Here is a 25,030-nt window from a genome sequence, read left to right as displayed (position 1 = left end):
CATTAAATGAGTGCCACCATGAAACCATATTCATCGGCTACACTACAATTCAAAGGGTCCTCAGAAGTTACAGTACATAAATGAAGGATTCCACCTTGCTCTGCCTGCTGGTCCTGCTAGCCCTTTCCATGGCCAGACGGCCAGCCACTGAGAGCAGAGAAAGGAGCCAGAGCCATGGAAGTAGTGAACGCCATGCGGGAGCTAGGAAGATGACGGCAGAGCTGTTTGATTGACCAGGGGAACATTGTCCTGGGTGAGAAGGCCCTTCCTGCTATGTTTAATGTTTCAATATGTTTGGCTTTTAGATCGAGGGGATGTGGTGTTATGAGTCCCTAAGCCTTGTGATGTTACACACACACAGACACAGACACACACACATACTGTACACGTTCACACATGCAAAAAACATGCACACACATGTACAAAGCATGCATACATAACGGCCCCCTGCTTTTACAACCCCAAGCCAGCGCTCACACCATGAGGTAAGAGAAAAAAACATGTGAAATCTATATTTCATATTGAGCCCTGCCAGCGTGAAGTAGCTGGGTTTGCCAAGATGTCCGACTCGGCCTGTTTTGTTTCATCGCGAGGAAGAGGACTTTTTCTTTTAGCTCTAAGAAGTTGTCGATGCCTTCATTTATGGACAGTCTTTTTTTATAGACATGTCTCTGCTCTGTCCCTTTTGACCCTTTTCTTGGACATCACCTTCATTCAAGTTGACATGTTCCATCAATATTTTGACCTTGAATTCCTTTCAGCAATTCTGTAATAGCATTAGTTGTTCCGTACCTCAAGGCTTGATCCGGTCATCGATTTTATGTCTCAATATCAGAGCTATTAGGAGGAAACCGTTTCATATTTTAGGGTTGCTTTAATCCAAGGATGTCTGAAAGAGACACTTGAGTACTTTGAACTTTTCACATGGTTTGTTGTAGACAGTATCTGAAATCCTTTCCTGCCTGTCTTTTATCATAGCTACTGACAACTGCAGATACATTGCAACAAAGTTAAGTTTCAAAGTGTTGTTGTCAGTGGCTTAGTGCTATTTTTATAGGTGGGGGAGTTATTATTTGTTGTTGTAAATGAGGTCATCATTTCCTCAATCGAATTTAATACCGACAGATGTATCCTATTGAATATCATTATATGTAATGTGCATAAAATGCATCCTCCAATTGCAACGTCTGCCTATGCCGACACATATTGTCTCAAGAACATTTTCTATTTTTAATACCATCAATCACCAAGTTAGGCATACCTCATTTAAAAATAGGCCATCACTGTCAATTGTGAATGACAATTCTTCATGTTTTACTGGTGAGAATGCATCTGCATGCCAATCATTTGATCTCAATCAGTTTAATGAGAATAGAATATGCATGTATATCTTCTTGAATGACTGTTTGGTGAGTGAATTACAGCAGATGGTGTTAAACTATTAGCCTTTCTTGTATTTTGTTTCAATCAAAGCATACAGTATATCCTGACTAGCGGCTCTGTTTAGTCGTGGCGCATGAGAAAGAAGAGTGACTATTCAGCTTCAGCTAACCATTCTAAAATCTCACTAGAAATCAGGTGTTTCTGGTGTTTTTGATGTAACAACGTTACAGGACAATTATGCTATGCTATTCTATTCTGTTCTATTATGTAAAATACTAATTCATCGTCATGTGATCTTGCAAGACATTCATTCAGCTTTACTACTTTACTAAACATGCATCACTGTGATCATATGCCATTTGTAATAATAATAATAATAATAAGGGATGAATAGGAATTTTAGACGTAGGCGACATGTTGATGAGTGTTATTTTAAACGATTGGAGCACCCTTCGTGTTTCTGAAAGCAAACCGCCAGGATCACACAATGATGCTAAAGAAGTGGAACCAGCTGGTGTTGCTGAAGGACACCTGAAAGATAGCTCTACCATTCGGCTAGTCCAGGAACAAACAACAATCATTTGCAGTATAGCCTGATAAGCCTACGACTATGTGGTATATAGCTATTTGTAGGCCTAATGTATATACAAATAGGCTACATGTCGCTTAATATCATTGCACTGATTGCGAGGAGAGCTTTATTGTGGGTAGGTATTTAATTGTATTGTGTAGCTTATACACTGTATCATAAATAAACGTTGATTTGATTAGCTTGAACACATGGTTAAAATACACCCTACTACAGAAAATAATTCAACAGAGAGGTGAAATATCAATTCATAGAATTTATTGACATAGATTAAAGATGCTATATAATCAATTGACCAAGTAGTGAACAGAAATCATTACTATGTAAAATTGCACGAACTGTGTTTAAAAACAGACATAGAATCCCCCCCAAAAATCCGATTTTATTTCTCTCGTGAGCCCAAATACAACATTCAATTCTTACTTACAAGCCCTTAACCAACAATGCAGTTTTAAGAAAAATAAGAGAAAATATTTACTAAATAAACAAAAATGAAAGAGTAACAATAAAATAACAATAACAAGGCTATATACAGGGGGTAGCGGTACCGAGTTAATGTGCGGGGGTACAGGTTAGTTTAGGTAATTGAGGTACAGTAGGTATGTACATGTAGGTCGGGGTAAAGTGACTATGCATAGATAATAAACAGAGAGTAGCAGCAGCGTGAAAAATAGGGGGGGGGGGGGGGTGTCAATGCAAATAGTCCGGGTAGCCAATTCAATAGCTATTCAACAGTCTTATGGCTTGGGGGTAGAAGCTGTTAAGAAAACTTTTAGGCCTAGACTTGGAGCTTCGCTACCGCATGCCCTGCGGTAGCAGAGGGAACATTCTATGACTAGGGTGGCTGGAGTCTTAGGCAATGTTTTGGGCCTTCCTCTGACACCACCTGGTATAGAGGTCCTGGATGGCAGGAAGCTTGGCCCCAGTGATGTACTGGGCCGTACGCACTACCCTCTGTAGTGCCTTGTGGTCGGAGTCCAAGCAGTTGCCATACCAGGTTGTGATGCAACCCATCAGGATGCTCTCGATGGTGCAGCTGTAGAGCTTTTGTTGTGGTGTATTCATGCATCTCAATAAACTATAACCTGAATGCATTTTTACCTCCAACTTGGCCCAAATCACATACCCTGACATATCAAGCTAGAACGGGCCCTGCGTCTCAACCAATAGCCAATACAAGCTAAATATCCCAAGCAGGGCTATAGCAACTTCCAGCGAGGGTCAGGCTCCTTGGGCTTTGTGGTGGCCGCTGGTTTGGGTGTCCTCGGGAAGAACAGTGTCGCCGTAACCAGGTGGTCACATATCGTTCTAGGTTCCACTGCGCAAAAGTAGAGAGGGGGTCCGTGGAGTGTTATGAATATCAAGGCAAACACATGGGGATCTATTGTTCTGATTGGTCAAAGTGGTAAGCCTCCGACAGGTCTCTGCAGGGCACACACATAGCCTACATACATCATTCTCACCGCCGCCAGAGAGAAGAAGAAACCACTATCTACCTACCTCTAAACTGCTACATTTATGTGGTTTGTCATTCCACCGTTTTTCATGGAATATTGGTGGTAATTTAAATATGATTTATTTATTTATCAGAATACATTTTCCGGAAATAGTTTTACCAGCTCTGTGTATTCTCAAATTGAAAAAGATGAAGGAGCGGCTCTCCCCTGCGCCCCTGCAGCACTAAAACCCTGGTTGTTGGCCTCAAATGTAGCTTTTGTGATATCTGTGAAATGTAGACATGTTTTATGAGAAAGCTGTTTGGTTTCACACACATCACTAAAAATAACCCAATGAGTCCTTTGGGGAGGGGAGGCTCACTGGAGAAGGGTGCGGCACTGAACTGTATGTGTGCGTGCCGTCATGCGTGCGTCTGACAGACACGCCATAGTGATTATGTTTTTCTAACAGGCTAAATATAGACAGTAATGTACAATTCATTACTCATCACTTCAGTTGGAGGTGCAACTGTTGATAAAAACACTGTTTTGCCTCCTCCAGCTACCTCACCTGCTTCTATTCTTCCCTGTATACAGATACAATGTGTTTGCACCGTGCAGGATACACACTACGCACAAACACTGCAGGATACACACTACACACAAACACTACTCACCGCTTTGGGATTCACTTTAACTCTCATGGTTTAAATCTTACTCTGGGAGCTAATAGCTCTCCACCCTTCTCCTCACCCCCTATACCTCATGCCTGCTCTCCACCCTTCTCCTCACCCCCTATACCTCATGCCTGCTCTCCACCCCTGCTCTCTACCCCTTCTCTCCACCCCTTCTCTCCACCCCTGCTCTCTACCCCTTCTCTCCACCCCTGCTCCTCACCCCTTCTCTCCACCCCTGCTCTCTACCCCTTCTCTCCACCACCTGCTCTCTACCCCTTCTCTCCACCCCTGCTCTCTACCCCTTCTCTCCACCCCTGCTCCTCACCCCTGTACATCACCCCCTATACCTCACTCCAGCTCTCCACCCATCTCACTCATACTCTCTCATACTCACCCCTACTCCTCGCCCCTATTCAGCCTCACCCCAGTTTCTCACCCTTGTTCAACCTCATGCCTCACTGAGTCATTGACTTACCAAGGCTAAGAGCGGATGATTTCATTGCTTCCGTCTGACCTCTCTTCATGACCCTGCAGTATATACTGGGTTTGTTTTTTTTGTTGCTGTTTTATATATAGACCAAATGCTCTCACTAATCAGCCTACAGCTAAAAGTCTTCCCAATTTTTCAATTTAACTTGAAGGCTCACTGAAGCAGCCATGCTTACTTTAGCCCCAAACCTCTAATATGCTTATGAAGATCACCAGGAAGATGTGCGTTAGAGTTAATATGGCCAAACTAATGTAGATGAACCGTTGATTCTAAAGGGTACTGTATCTTATCACTCTCTTGTCGGGGCTACCTGGATTTGAACTCCTTTACCTCACGTGGTAGCCTGGTCCCAGATCCGTTTGTGCTTTTGTCTACTCAGTTGTCAAAACATGCTAAACATGACATATCAATTGCATAAGGAGTTGGCAAGAGAGCAGAAGCAGGCTGGCACCCAGGCTAGTCATGTGGTAGACTGGCACCCAGGCTAGTCATGTGGTAGACTGGCACCCAGGCTAGTCATGTGGTAGACTGGCACCCAGGCTAGTCATGTGGTAGACTGGCACCCAGGCTAGTCATGTGGTAGACTGGCACCCAGACTACTCATGTGGTAGACTGGCACCCAGGCTAGTCATGTGGTAGACTGGTACCCAGGCTAGTCATGTGGTAGACTGGCACCCAGGCTAGTCATGTGGTAGACTGGCACCCAGACTACTCATGTGGTAGACTGGCACCCAGGCTAGTCATGTGGTAGACTGGCACCCAGGCTAGTCATGTGGTAGACTGGCACCCAGGCTAGTCATGTGGTAAACTGGCACCCAGGCTAGTCATGTGGTAGACTGGCACCCAGGCTAGTCATGTGGTAGACTGGCACCCAGGCTAGTCATGTGGTAAACTGGCACCCAGGCTAGTCATGTGGTAAACTGGCACCCAGGCTAGTGATGTGGTTGTCCTTTTGAGTAAGTCTTCCAATGTCCGCCTCCACCCCCAGAAATGATGGACATTTGCTACAAGCAAAGTTGCATAAAGTCGCTTTGGCGTGTGTTTCACTGCACCCATGACATCAACAATACCATCTGCCTTTGTATTAGTCAGTGGGAGGCATGATAGAAACCCCTAGTGCCTGTTAAGCTCAGAAACATTTGACCTGACATGACTCAGCTCCATAGAGAAGGGCCAACACACTGTGAATTATAGGCCTCACACACACACACACACACACACACACACACACACACACACACCTCTGCATGATGCACTACCTGCAGTCTAGCACGGCACCTGCCTTCCTAACACAATCACTGAACACTGTTTGGCTGAGCACCTGCCGTACGTGCCCATGGACCCCCAAAGGCGACCTGCCAGTGAATCAGACCCTCCCCCTGAACGACCCCAGCCCGCCTGTCTGTCTGTCTGACACGCTCAGCTGGAAATATCGCCCCTGTCTCAGTGAGAGGAGCATTCTGGGTACAGGTGCCACACTGAATCAACCTGAGGGCAAGACAACATGGTGTGATATAGACAGCAGATCCAGAATGTTGTTATTGTGGAATGAGATCACACTGTATTTTTACAGGCTTCTGCAGGTGATGCATCTACAAAGGTAATCCTGTGTTGTGTCTTTCTCAGATACGTCAAAGCCCTCAACACAATTCACATCTTCCTGGGTATTAACTGGTACATGGTGGAGACTTTCCAACGAATCCCAAAGAAACAACGTCAGTTAAATACAGGACTGTAACTAACCAATGTGTCCTTAGTATTTTGTATGATGGTCCATACATAGTGAAAGTGCTGATACTGCACCACATTGGCAAGAGGGTTCCTCATCTCTAGTTCTGATGTTATGGTGATAGGGCCATGCTCTGCTGGGTACTTCTACGACAATGACAACAACAAGAATGGGAACGGCTTGCCATAAGAGCCATCAGCTGTACTGGATTAGTAAGAACACAGATTCCACTGAGTATTTGGGGTGTGGAAGGAGAGAAAGAGGGAAAGGGGAAGGGTGGGGAAAAGAGAGAGGGCCGCAGCCGTCGTGCAGCTGCACCTGTGACCTCAGCTGTTCTATTCGGGTGGACTGGAGCTCACACAGCCCCCTGTTTACCCAGCTCTCTATTCTCCTCAGGCCTCGTCACATTGCTACACCCAGAGAGAGAAAAGGTCTCTCTCTCTGACCAAATCTAATATTAATTTCTGCCTTTTTATTAGCCTGTTGCTAAGCCCTGGAGAGCTCAGTCATTTATAGCGTCTAGAAAGTTCTCCGCCCATACCCTCACACACTGCCTGTCACTCTATGTCAGTGGTGACTCGTGACACAGAGCTTACAGTCAACAAACCCAATTGGCTGTGGCATTCACAGAAGCTACTCACAGTCCCGCCCCACAACCCTAAGAACTTAGTCATAGGAATTTGTCTTAGATTGCCTGCCTTTTTTTTTAACAACAGTGCCTTGAATATACAGAACGTAGCATGGGCCCAAAAGTCTCACTGTGTTGTCTCTGGAAGCCCGCCTGCTCTATAGTTCAGGAATAACCACAAATATACTCTGCACTCATTTTCTACTTCTTTTTATCCCCTTTCAATGAAGCAAGATAATCAAGTGGGTGTCGAAATTGTGCAATTCTTCATATTTGCATTGATACCCGTGCTAATATTACAACCTGATTTGTATAGCCAGTTTAAAATGTGATTTGTATAGCCAGTTTAAAATGTGATTTGTGTGTGCGTGTGTGTGTGAGAGCCTCTGGGCGAGTGACATGAGACATGCTTGTGTGTTTTCAGCTAGCTACAAGTGTATTCTGTTGCAATATGCTTGTACAGATGGTTAGAGAACGTCTGTCAATCTGTCCTCTCCCAGGGATGTGTGTGTTCAAGGCAGGGAGGCTGTTCTACTTAACCTGGGAAATGGGAGGTCAGACCCACCAGTGCAGACAAGAAGTAGTAAACCTCTCGGCAACAGTTGGCTCCCTTAAAAATGGTTTACCTTTGGATTTTGGAATCGGATAGTGTTTGGTAAAGCTTCATTTTACTGCCCTGTTTCAGCTGAATGCACTATACTTACATAGTAGCTAAGATGGTACGTGACATAGTATATAACAAGTGTAACAGAAATGGTATGATTCTATTCACAGCATCATGCCCTTGTTATGATATAGCCTAGCAGTGTTATTGAGACAGTGTCTGCCTGTTAGATGTTGGGTCGTGAGTGGGAGATGTACTGAGTTATGTCTGTGTTCCATTATTACTAATCAGTTCAACACACTATCCTGGCTGCGTGATTCACTACTGTTTAATTCTGGGAGACCAGGAGAAATAACTCTCTCGTTGTGATTAGTTTAATTTTTCATTGCTGCTGACTGGAGTTGGAATACATTACTGAAACAAATCCAATCCACTGGAACTGCATGTTCTGGCTATGAATTTGACTGTCAATGTGCATGTGTGTGAGTGTTCATGTGCGTGCATGCGGGTTTGAGCGTTTGTTTTTTCCGTTCTGCTTCAGGGATTACTTTAGGAGAGTCCTTCCTATCACAACAGCTTCCTTCAGCCTCACTGGACACTGAACATTGCTCTAATTGTGAAACGTTGTTGTTTCCCCTCCAAAAGAATAAAGCACATGCGGTCCAAGGAGCTCCTGTCTATTCTAAGCTACCTTATACAGGGTCACAGATGCGTTATGAGGCGATATTGTGAGGTTTTGGGGAAACATTCATATTGTCCTTCCCTGGCCATTTCTTTCTTTCTTTTCTTTCCTTCTTTCTTTCCTTTTTTTCTTTTCGTTCTTTTTTTTCTTTCTTTCTTTTTCTTTCTTTCTTTCTTTCTTTTTTATTTATGTATTTATTTTTCTTTCTTTCTTTCTTTTTTATTTATGTATTTATTTTTCTTTCTTTCTTTTTTATTTATTTATTTTTCTTTCTTTCTTTCTTTTTTATTTATTTATTTATTTATTTTTCTTTCTTTCTTTCTTTCGTTCTTTCTTTCTATCATATTGACCCAACTTCTTGATCAGAAAGTCTTACCCCTCCCCCTCTCTCTCCCACCAGGTGCTGTCGCTGGGTGCTGACGTCCTGCCAGAGTACAAGCTCCAGGCCCCTCGCATCCACAAGTGGACCGTCCTCCACTACAGCCCCTTCAAGGCGGTGTGGGACTGGCTCATCCTGCTGCTGGTCATCTACACGGCTATCTTGACCCCCTACTCCGCCGCCTTCCTCCTCAACGACCACGAGGAGGCGGCTATGGTGAACTGTGGCTACTCGTGCTCGCCGCTCAACGTGGTCGACCTAATCGTGGACATCATGTTCATCGTGGACATCGTCATTAACTTCAGGACGACGTACGTCAATACTAACGACGAGGTGGTCAGCGCTCCACTGAGGATAGCCGTCCATTACTTCAAGGGCTGGTTCCTCATCGACATGGTGGCAGCCATTCCCTTCGACCTGCTCATCTACCGCAGCGGAGAGGAGGTGAGGAAGTGGGAGGAGGGGAAGGGCATTGTGGGTAAATGAGTTTTGTGAGGACTACTGTGTGTTGGAATGCATCTTGGGTTATGAGGATTGTCAGATGTTATGATGACCTACTTAAGGCCTACATTGTACTTTTGACTCGATGCCTAAAGAACTGTGGTTGAGTCTTGAATTGAATGGTTTGATTCCGTATTGAAGGGTGGTTAGATCCTGTATAGTGCTCTATAGAAAATCAATAAGGACCAATGAATACTATTTGCATTGAGCTTTTGGGACCTCCAAGGTCAAATCTCCCTTTGAGTCCATCATTTATGGACCTCCAATTAACTAAAAGTAAGCGATATCCCCTCCAAGGCTGTGGAGCAGAAAAACAACTGTGAAAGGTTGTACTTTCAACCTTCTTGCCAATGTTTAATTAATTGAACCTGAAGTGGCCAGTGAGCCAAGGAAGTGGACATTTTCCCCAGAAGAGGACTAAAATGTCTTGCAAAGTGAGAAACTAGGCTTTCTGCCACGTAGGGAAGTAATCAAGTCCTTATTTATTTGGTGTATTGACACAGTGGGGGCTCCTTAAGACAAGTGTGATTTGTGGGAACTGAACTGAACCCACTAACAGCACAGTATATAATAGAGAGGATTTAACTGCTGCTGAGGGATTGTGATTGGTTACAAGTCTGGGGCAGAGGATGATTTGCACATTCTGTACATTTCAGTAAGGTTGTTTATCCTAAATGGGCAATAAAGCTTTAAAACGTTGAACTGACTTCCTAAATCAGGGGTGGCCAACCTTATCTGCAGAAGGCCCAGACTTTTGACTTTTGTTCCAGTCAAGCAGTCACACACCTGATTCAACCAGTCAACTAATAACAGCCTTCAATCAAGACATAGATGAGATGAATCAGCTGTGTTAAAGCTTGGCTGGAGCAAAAGCCTGCAACACGGGCCCTGACAAGGTAAGATCGGACACTAAACAAACCATTTCTCCTCTCCTGCCAGACGACTACTCTGATAGGCCTGCTGAAGACAGCCCGCCTCTTGCGGCTGGTGCGCGTGGCGAGGAAGCTGGACCGCTACTCGGAGTATGGCGCCGCCGTCCTCTTCCTGCTCATGTGTACATTCGCCCTTATCGCCCACTGGCTGGCGTGCATCTGGTACGCAATCGGCAGCGTGGAGCGCAACGGCAGCATTGGCTGGCTCCACACGCTGGGCGAGTCTTTGGGGAAACACTACAACGAGACGGTGCACGGCTCGGGCCCTTCCATAAAGGACAAGTACGTGACGGCACTCTACTTCACCTTCTCCAGTCTGACAAGCGTGGGCTTTGGCAACGTCTCCCCCAACACCAACTCTGAGAAGATCTTTTCCATCTGCGTCATGCTTATCGGATGTAAGTACGGGGGGGGGGGGGGGGGGTGGAGTTACTGTGATTTGATTGGTTAGTAATGTGGTGGCTCCGCCTCTGCTCAAATGTAATTGTTCCTTGTTTTGTTGCAGTGTTTGCTATCTTGGTAGCTGCTAACACTTTGAATGAACATTTGGGATAAAAACAGGTTTAGTGTTAGGGTCAAGATTACAGTTTTATGTCTGAAAAGGATAATGTGGATGTGGCCCATAAAGAAGGACTGTTTTACATTTCTGCCTCACCAAGCAAATCCCGCTCAGTTCTGCAGCGTTGGGAGTGCAGAGATGATTCTGTCACGTTACAATATTAAGTGGATGATGATAATTACTATGCAGTCGCGAGTCTGACAGTGTTAACACAAGGTCAAAATGTTTTCTGGTAAAATATGCAAATAAGTATTTTGTCTAATGAAACTGGATTTAATCAAGCCATTTATCATTTCATGTCTTAATATATTAGCTAAATATTCCCTAGTAAGACATCAGCTAATATCTTTTTAATATAAATACACTTATCAAAATATCTTCCTCTCCATGAAACAATTTCCCTCGTCGTGTTTGCCTGCAGACACATATCATGTGGAGCAGGAAGAAAGCTATAACGATAATGACCAGATTTCTTTACAGATCTCTACAGAGTTAATACACATATGGAGATGATTGTTCATCACTCACACCTTGATGTTTCAGCCATCCATATACAGTACCAGTCAAAGGTTTAGACACACCTTCTCATTTCAGGTTCTTTCTTTCTTTATACTATTTTGTAGAATAATAGCGAAGGCGTCAAAGCTATGAAATAACACATAAGGAATCATGTAGTAACCAAAAAAGTGTTAAACAAATCCAAATGTGAATTATATCTTATCACTTGTGAATGATGCCCGGCATGAGAAACAATGCCTTTTTTTGTGACTTTTTCAAATCATAGTCGCACACCTCATGTAGCCTTGCCCATAGGCCTTAATGTTTGAATAGGTTTATATCACAACTAGTGGCCAAATAACTTCTTCAAATTAAGCACATTAATCTGCTTTACAAGGGATGTAGAGCCTAACAAGCATACATAAGCAACACGTGAGTTTCAAGTTAGCGGGAAGATACTTTTGTTACCATAAAAATGTACCTTTATAATAAAAGCATTACATGCATAATTGCATTTGTGGTCACTTTTGATAATGGTGTTTTCTGCTAATGGAACATTTGCACTTATAGCCTACTACCATGTGCACATTGCTGTGCTTATAATTTGAAAAGTAAATGTGGACAGTTCTTCCAATATCTTCAATATGCACTTTGGAATTGGATAAGGACATGCACAGATGTGTCCCCGATGTGTCTGTCTTCACTTGTAGCCTGTGAGAAAGACCCGATCACGTGATGGAGCGTGCAGCACTCAAGGAGAAGGGCACAATGGCCACTGGCTACAAAATGCATGGATTTATTTAGGATGCATTACGGCCACACAAAGGGGATGACACAGCGAAATTCTAGGCATTATCAAGTGCTTCTCAAATTGTGAATGAGAGACTGATGTGGTGTGTACAGCCTGCATAAAAAACAACGCAGAGCTCATGCCTTTCAAGCAACTTTTTTCATTAGAGTCTCATCATGCAGCCTTACAATGTGTTACAAATCTAAACATACAGTCTAGTCCAACATTTGTAGAACAACTCTAAATTAAGCATATAGGAATATAGATTTATTTGTTAACCGCTCAACACAGAATAGCCACATGCGCACACTTCCTCATATTGTTGAGAGAAAATATCCTTTCTATTTATTCAGCTTTGTTCAATATTTTTCAAACAATAAAATAATGCCACGGAATTCTATGCCAATCTTGTGTAGCCCACAGCCATTTTGTCTAGCCCTGACCTTAGAGATCCTTATTTATTCTCTATGCTTGGTTAGGTGAGGGTGTGACTCTGGTGGGAAAATCTATGTTTTCTATTTCTTTGTTGTTTTGCCGAGTGTGGTTCCCAATCGGAGGCAGGGAAGGACCCTGGACATGGCCAGGGAGTATCGCTGTCCAAGGGAGCAGATGCAGGCAACGAGAGCGGAACGGCGACTATACAAAGAGTTAGCTCAACGACGGGAGCACGAGAGGCAGCCACAACACATTTTTGGGGGAGGCACACGGGTTGGCAAGCGAAGCGAGCGGAACTAAGGGGTGAACGAGAACCAACTCCCTGTAAATACAATGAGGAGTTGGTCACGGTTCAAGTGCCACGTTTTCCGGTTCTGCACACCGTGGCTTCAGTACGCATCCACAGCCCGGTGCGCTCTGTGCAAGCTCCCCGCAGTTGCCGTGCTAGAGTGGGCATTCAGCCAGGACGGATTGTGCCGGCTCAGCGCTCCTGGTCTCCGGTGCGTCTCTTTGGCCCAGGATATCCTGCGCCAGCTCTATGCACGGTATCCCTAGTTCGCCAGCACAACCCAGTGCGGCCTGTGCCTGCTCCCCGCATGTGCCGTGCTACATGGGGTATTCAACCAGGACCATTGTGCCAGCTCTATGCTCCAGACCTTCAGTGCGCCTCCACGGCCCAGTATATCCTGCGCCGGCTATATGCACTATGCCTCCAGTGCGCCTTCTTAGCCCAGTGCATCCTGTGCCAGCTCTCCACACTCACCGAGCTAAAGTGGGTATCCAGCCAGGACGTGTTGTGGCAGCTCCCCACACCAGGATTCCAGTATGTTTCCTCGGTCCGGTGAGACCTGTTCCGGCTCCACGTACGAAGCCTCCAGTGACGGTCCCCAGTCCGGAGTCTCCAGCGACGGTGCCTAGTCCGGAGCCTCCAGCAACGGTCCCCAGTCCGGAGCCTCCAGCGACGGTCCCCAGTCAAGAGCTTGCAGCGATGATCTACGGTCCGGAGGTCCCGGTGACTTTAGAGGTCCTTATTTATTCTCTATGTTTGGTTAGGTCAGGGTGTGACTCTGGTGGGAAATCTATGTTTTCTATTTCTTTGTTGTTTTGCCATGTGTGGTTCCCAATCAGAGGCAGCTGTCTATCGTTGTCTCTGATTGGGGATCATATATAAGTTGTGATTTTCCGTTTGGGTTTGGTGGGGTGTTATTTTCTGTTTAGTGTCTGTGCCTGACGGAATTGTTCGCTTTCGTTTTTTTGGATTTGTTATTTTTGTTTGAGCGTTTCTTGAAAATAAATATCATCAACACTTTCCACGCTGCGCTTTGGTCCACTCTTCCTTCCACCGACGAGAGCCGTTACACATTTGGCATAGCCAGATCAGGACCTAACATAAGGACAACTCAGAGTATGCTATTCTGTTCTGAAATAGACTACATTTTCTTCATATAATGTTTCTTTCTAAAATAAATAATGGATTTATTGTGAAGGTATAGGCTATATGACATGGATTTATTAGACTTTTTAAAATGTAGATGTTTCCTATAGGTCAGTATTAGTAGCTTGTGTGGAAGCCAGGAGATGCTAAATGTGTTTATGTTAATTAACAGTCAATCACAGTGAGACCGACACTTATTTGCTTGACAATCACCGGCTGATTAAATTTTGCGACCGCCACAGCCCTAGACATGAAGGGCCATGGCACATACAATCACACACATGCATGCACACATAAATACACACACACACACACATCTGAGATACCATAACGTTGATCGTTTCTCAACTCACAGTGCCCAAGGTGTCGTAGACAGCAGTAGTATTCTATTCACAAAATCCTAACTCTCTTCTCTCCTCTCAAACCTACAGCTCTGATGTACGCCAGCATCTTTGGGAACGTGTCGGCCATCATCCAGAGGTTGTACTCGGGTACAGCGAGGTACCACACCCAGATGCTGCGGGTCCGAGAGTTCATCCGGTTCCACCAGATCCCAAACCCACTGAGGCAGCGGCTGGAGGAGTACTTCCAACACGCCTGGTCCTACACTAACGGCATCGACATGAATGCTGTGAGTGATATACATACACACACACACACACACACACACACAAAAGACAGACACACAGACACACACACACACACACACACACACACCCACACACACCACAGACACACACACACACCACCCACACCACACACACACACACACACACACACACACCACACACACACACACACACACACAGAACATACACATAAAGATACACATAGCACATTGACATCAACACAGTGCATAGACGTAAACACATACATCAGGGATGGGTAACTTTATTTTTAGGAACTCAGTCACGGTCTCAACTTGAGATGTGGTTGTGCATCTGCAGTCAGTCAATTAGTCCATGTCAGCTAAAATGTTTTATATTGGCAAGTTAGTCTGGCGGCCAGCTATCTAAACTTGTAGTAAGCATGGTCCAATTACCGACCGGGGTGGGGCCTGTTGATCATCTGTTATTATATTAAAAGCCGCAAACATTTGCCTCCACCCTTTGGCTAAATGTGTAGAATTGTAGGAAATTTGCTGTAAAACTGCACAAGCGACGCGGCTTGTTTGTTTCCTCTATCTTTTACATTTAATCATTTACATTAAACACTGGAGTTAAAGGGGCAATCTGCTGTTACTTAATCCATTTTTGTACTGAAATGTACCCATTGATTCTTGAACAATTTTTCAAGAATCTTCGTTTTTTTACACGAAGATTGATCACGAAAATCTGCATTTTTCCATTGACTGTAATGGGGATCCTGTTTTCTGCTAACAATGGCTGTGGTATCGGGGTCGGCCTTGAACTTCCATGGCTTCAATGAGAGCGGTGTCGGATCAAGATGGGGGGGTGTTTTTGAGACGTTGGTCGAGTCGCACATAGAAAAACTCCTACTCTTTTCTCTGAAAAATTGGGGGAAGCCCCTTGCTAGAGGGGAAAATCATTAAATGAGTCTCTAGTAATCATTTGAACTACATAGGTAGAGCTGCAGCCTTACAAGTGAAAGTATTACTAAGGCAGATTGCTGATGAAATATTGTAATTGTTTTGGGTAAACATTTGATTTGCATCTACATATCAGAAAATTACATTTTTCAGAGAATTTGTTTAAGGTTTGTTGTTCAAAGACAGCAGTGACATCTACACTGCTTGTCATAGACTCGCTAGACAGTAACACTCTATCGCTCTCTCTATCCCCCTCTCTCCCCCTCCCCATCCCACCTCCCGCCCTCTCTCCCCCGCTACCAGGTGTTGAAGGGGTTCCCAGAGTGTCTCCAGGCTGACATCTGCCTCCACCTCAACCGTACCCTCCTGGAGAACTGCAAAGCCTTCAAGGGCTCCACTAAGGGCTGCCTGCGAGCCCTGGCCATGAAGTTCAAGACCACCCACGCCCCGCCCGGCGACACCCTGGTGCACGCCGGCGACGTGCTCACCGCCATCTACTTCATCTCCCGCGGCTCCATCGAGATCCTCCGAGGCGACGTGGTGGTGGCCATCTTGGGTGAGGATGATAGACGATAGGAGCTACTATTACTGTAGCATGTATCAACCCAGATTGTCCAGGTTTGTCCAGGTTCTACGGCTAGTCTAGCATGTATAGGCTACCAAATTAAAGACTATAGGCTCTACTGTCACTCTATAGGGTCTACTGTTGCTAGAGTAGCATGTACCAATCCAAAGGGGAAATGAATTGAAGAACAAAGTGAATTTGGTATATTCAGATATGATGTGCTAGGGAAACTCATGATGGTCAGAGATGGGCAAATAAGATATACAGACTTTCAAAGGCAATTCTCCCGGAGAAAAAATAATATATAGGCCAACACTGCCATCTACTGGGCAAAAATATTACCCAATTTATACCTCATACAGCTTCAAACTCTGGGCAGCCGAGAAGGGTGAAATGCTATTTCATTGAACAAGCACTGCTATGTACCATTTGGAGTTATTGTACATTTGCCATGTAACTTCCCAGTAATAACATAGCAGTGTAAAACATTAGCATTTTTCGGTGCATGTAGAAGAATCCTCTCTTCACCCACAGGGAAGAATGACATATTTGGCGAGCCCATCAACCTTTACGGGCGAGCTGGGAAGTCTAACGCCGATGTGAGAGCTCTGACCTACTGTGACCTCCATAAGATCCACAGAGAGGACGTCCTGGAGGTGTTAAACATGTACCCCGAGTTCTCCGATCACTTCTGGATGAACCTGGAGATAACCTTTAACCTCCGGGATGTGAGTGACCCTAACTTCCTCAAGACAGGTCAAGGCCATAAAAAAGCACATTCAAATATTCACGTATGGATGCAAAAGGGTGAATGAATGAATGAATTGGGGAATGATTTCCATTGTGCATCCCTATGGAGGACCTATATAAGCCCTCTAACATCAGTTTGTGATTTTTCGAGCCGTTTTCTTTGTCAATCCCTGCAGACCAATATGATTCCTGGCTCTCCAGAAAGTGACAACTCAGACTGTATAGGATTCAACAAACTGCGCAGACGCAAACTATCATTCCGGCGCCGGACAGAGAAGGGTAACCACCACATTCCCTTTCACACCTTCATTTCTGTTCATGAGTGCAAAACGTATTATTTTCTCTGTGGTGCTCAGAAGAAAACCCCTAATACTCAATGATGACTCCCATGCACACTCAGTTGTTCATCACAAATAACGTTTTCCATTTCCATGCAGTGTGTCATCATCTGTCCTTGTTTCTTACATTTACAAATTAGTCATTTAGCAGATGCTCTTTCCAGAGCGACTTACAATAAGTGCATTCACGTACTCATAGCTAGAGGAGACAACCACATTTCACAGTTATAATGAGTACATTCTTCCTCAGTAAAGTCGTTATCATCAGCAACTCAACTTGTCCTCTCAGATGATGCAGATGCAGGAGAAATTAAAAAGGAGAGAGCCAATAAACCACTACGGCGAAGACAGAAGGAGGCGGCCAGTAACCAGGGGGAGGGGCCTCTGAGCTCAGTGTCCTCCCACTCCAGTGGCGATGAAGGGGAGGAGTCTGTGGTCACATGCCCTGCCCCTCCATCGGCTCTGCATGAGATGTCCCCGGCTCAGGCCACCACCCTGAACTTCAGCGACACTCCCGAGGGGGAGGGAGACCCAAAGGGGGGCAACACCTGCAATGCACTCACAGGTGGGCCTGGGCATCAATGTGGAAACAAACGATACACACACACACACACCTCATTAACTTCCATAGCAGACATACCCTAGGGCACGTTAATGTAAAACAGTAGAGTATACCCTGTTCTTTACCCCTTCCTCCCTCTCCCCTCTCTTCACAACCAGGAGCATTTTCAGGGGTGTCCAACATCTTCAGTTTCTGGGGTGAGAGTCGGGGCAGTCGTGAGTACCAGGAACTGCCGCGCTGCAGCCTGCCCTACCCTCCCCATCTTAACACGCCCCTCAACAGCATTGGCCGCAGGCAGCGCACCGAGCTGGAGAACAGACTGGACCTGCTGCAGAAGCAACTCAACAGGTACAGAGACATAGAGAGACAGAGACATACAGAGGCGTAGAGGGACAGAGGCGTAGAGGGACAGAGGCGTAGAGGGACAGAGACATACAGGGACAGAGACATACAGCAATAGAGACATACATGGACAGAGCAATATGGGGAAAGAGGTATACAGGGACAGAGACATACAGGGAAAGAGACAGAGACATACAGGGAAAGAGACATAGACATACAGGGACAGAGACATAGACATACAGGGACAGAAAGGGACAGAGACATACAGGGAAAGAGACATAGACATACAGGGAAAGAGACATAGACATACAGGGAAAGAGACATAGACATACAGGGACAGAAAGGGACAGAGACATACAGGGAAAGAGACATAGACATACAGGGACAGAAAGGGACAGAGACATACAGGGACAGAGACAGAGACATACAGGGACAGAAAGGGACAGAGACATACAGGGAAAGAGACAGAGACATACAGGGAAAGAGACATAGACATACAGGGACGGGAAAGAGACATAGACATACAGGACAGAAAGAGACAGAGACATACAGGACAGAAAGAGACAGAGACATACAGGACAGAAAGAGACAGAGACATACAGGACAGAAAGAGACAGAGACATACAGGGAAAGAGACATAGACGTACAGGGACAGAAAGGGTCAGAGACATACAGGGAAAGAGACATAGACATACAGGACAGAAAGAGACAGAGACATACAGGGACAGAAAGGGACAGAGACATACAGGGACAGAAAGAGACAGAGACATACAGGGAAAGAGACATAGACATACAGGGACAGAAAGGGACAGAGATATACAGGGAAAGAGACAGACATACAGGGAAAGAGACATATACATACAGGGAAAGATACATAGGCATACAGGGAAAGGGACAGAGACATACAGGGACAGAAAGGGAAAGAGACATACAGGGAAAGAGACATAGACATACAGGGAAAGGGACAGAGACATACAGGGAAAGAGACATAGACATACAGGGACAGAAAGGGACAGAGACATACAGGGAAAGAGACAGAGACATGCATGGAACGGGACAGAGACATACAGGGACAGAATGGGACAGAGAGATACAGGGAAAGAGACATAGACATACAGGGAAAGGGACAGAGACATACAGGGAAAGAGACATAGACATACAGGGACAGAAAGGGACAGAGACATACAGGGAAAGAAAGAGACAGAGACATACAGGGAAAGAGACATAGACATACAGGGACAGAGACATACAGGGACAGAAAGGGAAAGAGACATACAGGGAAAGAGACATAGACATATAGGGACAGAAAGGGACAGAGACATACAAGGAAAGAGACATAGACATACAGGGAAAGAGACATAGACATACAGGGAAAGGGACAGAGACATATAGGGACAGAAAGGGACAGAGACATACAAGGAAAGAGACATAGACATACAGGGAAAGAGACATAGACATACAGGGAAAGGGACAGAGACATACAGGGAAAGAGACATAGACAAACACGGAAAGGGACAGAGACATACAGGGAAAGAGACATAGACATACAGGGAAAGGGACAGAGACATACAGGGAAAGAGACATAGACATACAGGGACAGAAAGGGACAGAGACATACAGGGAAAGAAAGAGACAGAGACATACAGGGAAAGAGACATAGACATACCGGGAAAGGGACAGAGACATACAGGGACAGAAAGGGACAGATACATACAGGGAAAGAGACAGATACATACAAGGAAAGGTTCAGAGACATACAGGGAAAGAGACATAGACATAACGGGAAAGGGACAGAGACATACAGGGACAGAAAGAGACAGAGACATACAGGGAAAGAGACATAGACATAACGGGAAAGGGACAGAGACATACAGGGACAGAAAGGGACAGAGACATACAAGGACATACAGGGACAGAAAGGGACAGAGACAGAGACATACAGGGACAGAAAGGGACAGAGACATACAGGGAAAGAGACATAGACATACAGGGAAGGGGACATAGACATGCAGGGAAAGAGACAGAGACATACAAGGAAAGGGACAGAGACATACAGGAAAAGAGACAGAGACATACAAGGAAAGGGACAGAGACATACAGGAAAAGAGACATAGACATACAGGGAAAGGGACAGAGACATACAGGGACAGAAAGGGACAGAGACATACAGGGAAAGAGACAGAGACATACAGGGACAGAAAGGGACAGAGACATACAGGGAAAGAGACAGAGACATACAGGGAAAGGGACAGAGACATACAGGGACAGAAAGAGACAGAGACAGAAAGGGACAGAGACATACAGGGACAGAAAGGGACAGAGACATACAGGGAAAGAGACAGACATACAGGGAAAGAGACATAGACATACAGCGAAAGAGACATAGACATACAGGGAAAGAGACGTAGACATACAGGGAAAGAGACGTAGACATACAGGGAAAGAGACAGAGACATACAGGGAAAGGGACATAGACATACAGGGAAAGGGACTAAGACATACAGGACAGAAAGAGACGTAGACATACAGAGAAAGAGACAGAGACATACAGGGACAGAAAGGGACAGAGACATACAGGGACATACAGGGACAGAAAGGGACAGAGACATACAGGGAAAGAGACAGACATACAGGGACAGAAAGGGACAGAGACATACAGGGAAAGAGACATAGACATACAGGGAAAGGGACATAGACATACAGGGAAAGAGACAGAGACATACAGGAAAAGGGACAGAGACATACAGGGAAAGAGACATAGACATACAGGGAAAGGGACTAAGACATACAGGACAGAAAGAGACAGAGACATACAGGACAGAAAGAGACAGAGACATACAGGACAGAAAGAGACAGAGACATACAGGACAGAAAGAGACAGAGACATACAGGGACAGAAAGGGACAGAGACATACAGGACAGAAAGAGACAGAGACATACAGGGAAAGAGACATAGACATACAGGGACAGAAAGGGACAGAGACATACAGGGAAAGAGACATAGACATACAAGGACAGAAAGGGACAGAGACATAGACATACAGAGACATACAGGGACAGAAAGGGACAGAGACATACAGGGACAGAAAGGGACAGAGACATAGACATACAAGGACTGAGACATACAGAGACACACAGGGACAGAGACGGACAGGGACAGAGATGGACAGGGACAGAGACAGACAGGGACAGAGACATACAAAGACAGAGACACACAGAGACAGGGACAGAGACAGACAGGGATAGCGACAGAGACATACAGAGACAGAGACATACAAGGACAGGGACAGAGACATACAAGGACAGGGACAGACACATACAGGGACCGAGACAGACGGGGTCAGAGACAGACAGGGACAGAGACATACAGAGACACACAGAGACAGGGACAGAGACAGACAGGGATAGCGACAGAGACATACAAGGACAGGAACAGAGACATACACATACAGGGACAGAGACAGACATATACAGGGACAGAGACAGACACATACAGGGACAGAGACAGGCGGGGTCAGAGACAGACGGGGTCAGAGACATCCAGGGACAGAGACATACAGGGACCGAGACCTACAGGGACAGAGACGGGGACAGGGAAAGTGCAGGGACACAGACAGGTCAGAGACAGGTACAGGGCAGGGGCAGGGACAGAGTTAGCTATAGCCCTCTGAGAAAATGGTTAGAATGAGTGTGTAAAAGATATACAAATGGGAATATAGGGCACAGCTGCTAGTCTGCTACTCCACTGTAGCTGCTTCCATTATGTCTTGTACCACAGTGTCTGATACAAGTCTGTCCCCTGTCAGAGTAATGGAAGTACCCAGGCCTGGTGTTCGCACTCAGCTGACACTTCTCTCTGTAACCCTCCTCTCATCTTCTCTCCTCCACAGTGGAGTAACTGTTCTATTAGCCCCTATGGTCTTATCCAGTCAGTACCCATTGTCAAGGCTCATTGAGGTCAAAGACCTCTATTATCTAGAAGGCTGAGGCTATGCCTGCTTTTGTGTCTGTTTTGGGAGAGTTACTGTAACATGATTGGCCAGTAATGCTTCTTGGGGGATGCTCCAGGATAGGTGTCAGCATTTCTGACATGTGTATGCGTGTGTGTGTGTGTTCGTGTGTTTCTCTCTTCAGGCTAGAAACGAGGATGTCGACAGACATCGGGGCAATCATGCAACTACTACAGCGTCAGATGGCCCTGGTGCCCCCAGCCTACAGCACTGTGTCGTCTCCCCCTCAGGCCTCACCCTACCCTGGCCCTGGTCCTGGAGAGAGGCTGGTGCAGTCTGAGACACTGGCTTCCCTCTCACAGGTACTACTCACACACAGGAGATAGACACTTACATGCAGATACACCTGTAGACACGTGTATACATGCGCGCGCACACACACACACACACACACACACACACACACACACACACACACACACATATACAGACACACTCAAAAGGGTCTTCTCTGAATCCCTCCTTGTCTGCATCTCTCCTCCAGATCTCACACCCCCAGGACTTTGAGGAGTTCCCCGGCAAGTTGTGTGACTCTCTCCGCAGCCCTGATCAGCTGCACCCCCAGGACTCGCCTCTGGTCAGCCCCACCGAGACACGACGAGACACCACTGGGCTGGGCAGCTTAATCTTGGACCTGGACCTGGACCTGGGCAGCCTGGAGCTAGAACTAGGGGCTGGGTCAGTGGCAGGGTTGGGGTCAGGGATGCGGGCAGGTTCAGGGTTGGGGTCAGGGATGCGAGCAGGTTCAGGGTTGGGGTCAGTGGGAGGAGCGAATGGCCTGGACCCTGACACCCAGCGAAGGCTCTCTCTGCCTGAGCCACAGACACCCCTGGACTCACAGACACCGCAGAGGCACAGCTCCGACCCTGGGGGGAGCTAAGGAGCGGTGAGGGGGAGGGAGGAGAATAGGGACAGAGAGAGGGAAAGGAGGGCTAGCTCTGGTTTTCCTCTTTCCCAGTCACACATCTCATTGGGTCCGTTCCCTCAGTCCAGGCGTAAACAGAAACACATAAGGGGGCGTCCCTTTTCTCCCTTCAGCCTCTAAAACCTCACCTATAGGCACTGAGTGTGTCTCACCTCTGACCTGAGGAGAAACCTTGTTTGGAGAGGGGGGGGGATGTCTCTCTTTTTCAGGGGTCCTTTCCCCTATCCAGCTCCTAACGTTACCACAGCGTTACCAAACCCACAGAGAGAGAGAGAGAGAGAGAGAGAGAGAGAGAGAGAGAGAGAGAGAGAGAGAGAGAGAGAGAGAGAGAGAGAGAGAGAGAGAGAGAGAGAGAGAGAGAGAGAGAGAGAGAGAGAGAGAGAGAGAGAGAGAGAGAGAGAGAGAGAGAGAGAGAGAGAGAGAGAGAGAGAGAGAGAGAGAGAGAGAGAGAGAGAGAGAGAGAGAGAGAGAGAGAGAGAGAGAGAGAGAGATATTCTGGCCTACAGAGATGACTACAGACCGCTCAGTCACATGACTGGTTCTGTTAAGAAACGTCCCTTTACTGCTGTATCCAGTACTGGATTACCATAATGGGGAGGGGAAAAAACAATAATAATTCTATAAGTAGCCATTATGTCTTGCACTGAAATTTACAGACATTCTATCTAACATGTCCGTGACGCTTCCGAAAACTGGTTGGTTGGTGGACTGTAGTGTTAGCTGGCCTAACAGAAACTCTGGTGTCCTGTCCTGTCCCATCATTGGCCCCTTTTCCCTAAGGTCCGTATCCCCGGAGGCGGAGCCAAGGCCCCAAGAGCATACTGGATTGGCTGGTTTGCACCTCAGGGGTGGGGTTGGAGGAAGGGTTTAAAAGCCATGACTTCTTTGATGAACATATCAAATCCCTACCAGAACCTTGTACAGATTGCTAGAGAGGGGAGTCTTTGTACAGTTCAATATGCAAACACTGGCGAGAGAGGAGTGTTGTATCCTATACCTGTGTTGATAATATCAGATTCAGGTTCCAAAGCTTTTTGCCCTAGTTTTGTCGGTAGTTCACAAAGCATGGCTTAGTTTCCCCCTCTAACACCTGAAGAAGAAAATGACCCACATTTACCCGTCCAAGGATCTGACTACACAGCAATACGCAGCCCCAGGAGAGAACACACTCCACACACGTTACAATGTAGATCCTCCATCATCTCCCCGTGTTGCTGTACAACTACAGGGGTCCTGTCTCACTCCCTCCCTCCACCTGTCCTTTCTCTGGGGAGAGTCTCTGCACATGGTAGTTGATGGCGGCCTACGATACGCAGGGAACCTGAAGATTGTATTTAACCGCTTGCTGGTCTGAGCTTCTTATTTATTCATTGGTTTTAGTCGTTTTATGTTCTTTGTAGATTGTACCAAATATGATTTCTCGTTTTGCAGAAAGAAGATGTACAGTTTAAACTTATTTGGTGGAGGGAATTGAAATAATATTTGTTTGTTGTAAATGTGGACAGGTACCTCTCCCCACGTGTGTGTGTTTTGTTTTAACAAATGTTATGTCAGTACAACCATTATAGATGTTACTTGAGTAATATGACTGTTTGACAGGAGTTGCACTTTATTATTAGAATCCTAATGATTATGTACTCTTCATCAACCCTGACCAGAGATGTTAGCACTGATGTCAGTGTTCGCCCACTGGGCACAGACATTAATTCAACATCTATGTTGGTTGAATGTCATTTTGTTGACATGACGAGGAAACAACAATGATTCAACCCGTGTGTGTCCAGTGAGCAGTAGGCTAGTATTCTCATCAGATCTGAGAAGGGGTGGAGAGCAGGGGTGGAGAGCAGGGGTGGAGAGCAGGCATGAGGTATAGGGGGTGAGGAGAAGGGTGGAGAGCTATTAGCTCCCAGAGTAAGATTTAAACCGTGAGAGTTAAAGTGAATCCCAAAACGGTGAGTAGTGTTTGTGTGTAGTGTGTATCCTGCAGTGTTTGTGTGTAGTGTGTATCCTGCACGGTGCAAACACATTGTATCTGTATACAGGGAAGAATAGAAGCAGGTGAGGTAGCTAGAGGAGGCAAAACAGTGTTTTGAAGTGATGAGTAATGAACATTAAATTACTATATATATTTAGCTTGTTAGAAAAAACTGAATCACTAAGGCAAAGAAATGTGTCAGGTTTCAGCTAAGACACGCAAGCAGGCACACACACACACACACATGCTATTAGGCGCACTGTTCAC

At 45.8% G+C, this 25,030-nt stretch overlaps 1 protein-coding gene across 2 annotated transcripts in view; it reads left to right on the top strand.

Annotated features, from left to right (window-relative positions):
* kcnh2b (potassium voltage-gated channel subfamily H member 2b) overlaps nucleotides 1-24,324 on the top strand; it is a 303,535-nt gene extending 279,211 nt beyond the window's left edge. For both annotated transcript variants that reach the window (XM_090199620.1, XM_090199621.1), the window contains 10 exons: nucleotides 8,619-9,041; nucleotides 10,038-10,428; nucleotides 14,179-14,378; nucleotides 15,600-15,852; nucleotides 16,396-16,589; nucleotides 16,788-16,890; nucleotides 17,239-17,514; nucleotides 17,670-17,859; nucleotides 21,988-22,165; nucleotides 22,348-24,324. In XM_090199620.1, coding sequence (XP_090055746.1) covers nucleotides 8,619-9,041; nucleotides 10,038-10,428; nucleotides 14,179-14,378; nucleotides 15,600-15,852; nucleotides 16,396-16,589; nucleotides 16,788-16,890; nucleotides 17,239-17,514; nucleotides 17,670-17,859; nucleotides 21,988-22,165; nucleotides 22,348-22,743 — 2,604 coding nt within the window. In that variant the 3' untranslated portion in view covers nucleotides 22,744-24,324. The remainder of the gene's footprint in view (nucleotides 1-8,618; nucleotides 9,042-10,037; nucleotides 10,429-14,178; nucleotides 14,379-15,599; nucleotides 15,853-16,395; nucleotides 16,590-16,787; nucleotides 16,891-17,238; nucleotides 17,515-17,669; nucleotides 17,860-21,987; nucleotides 22,166-22,347) is intronic.
* The last annotated feature ends 706 nt before the right edge of the window (nucleotides 24,325-25,030 follow it).

Source organism: Oncorhynchus mykiss, chromosome 15 (assembly GCF_057628025.1).
Source record: "Oncorhynchus mykiss isolate SJ-2025 chromosome 15, ASM5762802v1, whole genome shotgun sequence".
In the NCBI taxonomy this organism is placed as follows: domain Eukaryota; kingdom Metazoa; phylum Chordata; class Actinopteri; order Salmoniformes; family Salmonidae; genus Oncorhynchus; species Oncorhynchus mykiss.
This window is presented reverse-complemented; position numbering and strand designations above follow the sequence as displayed.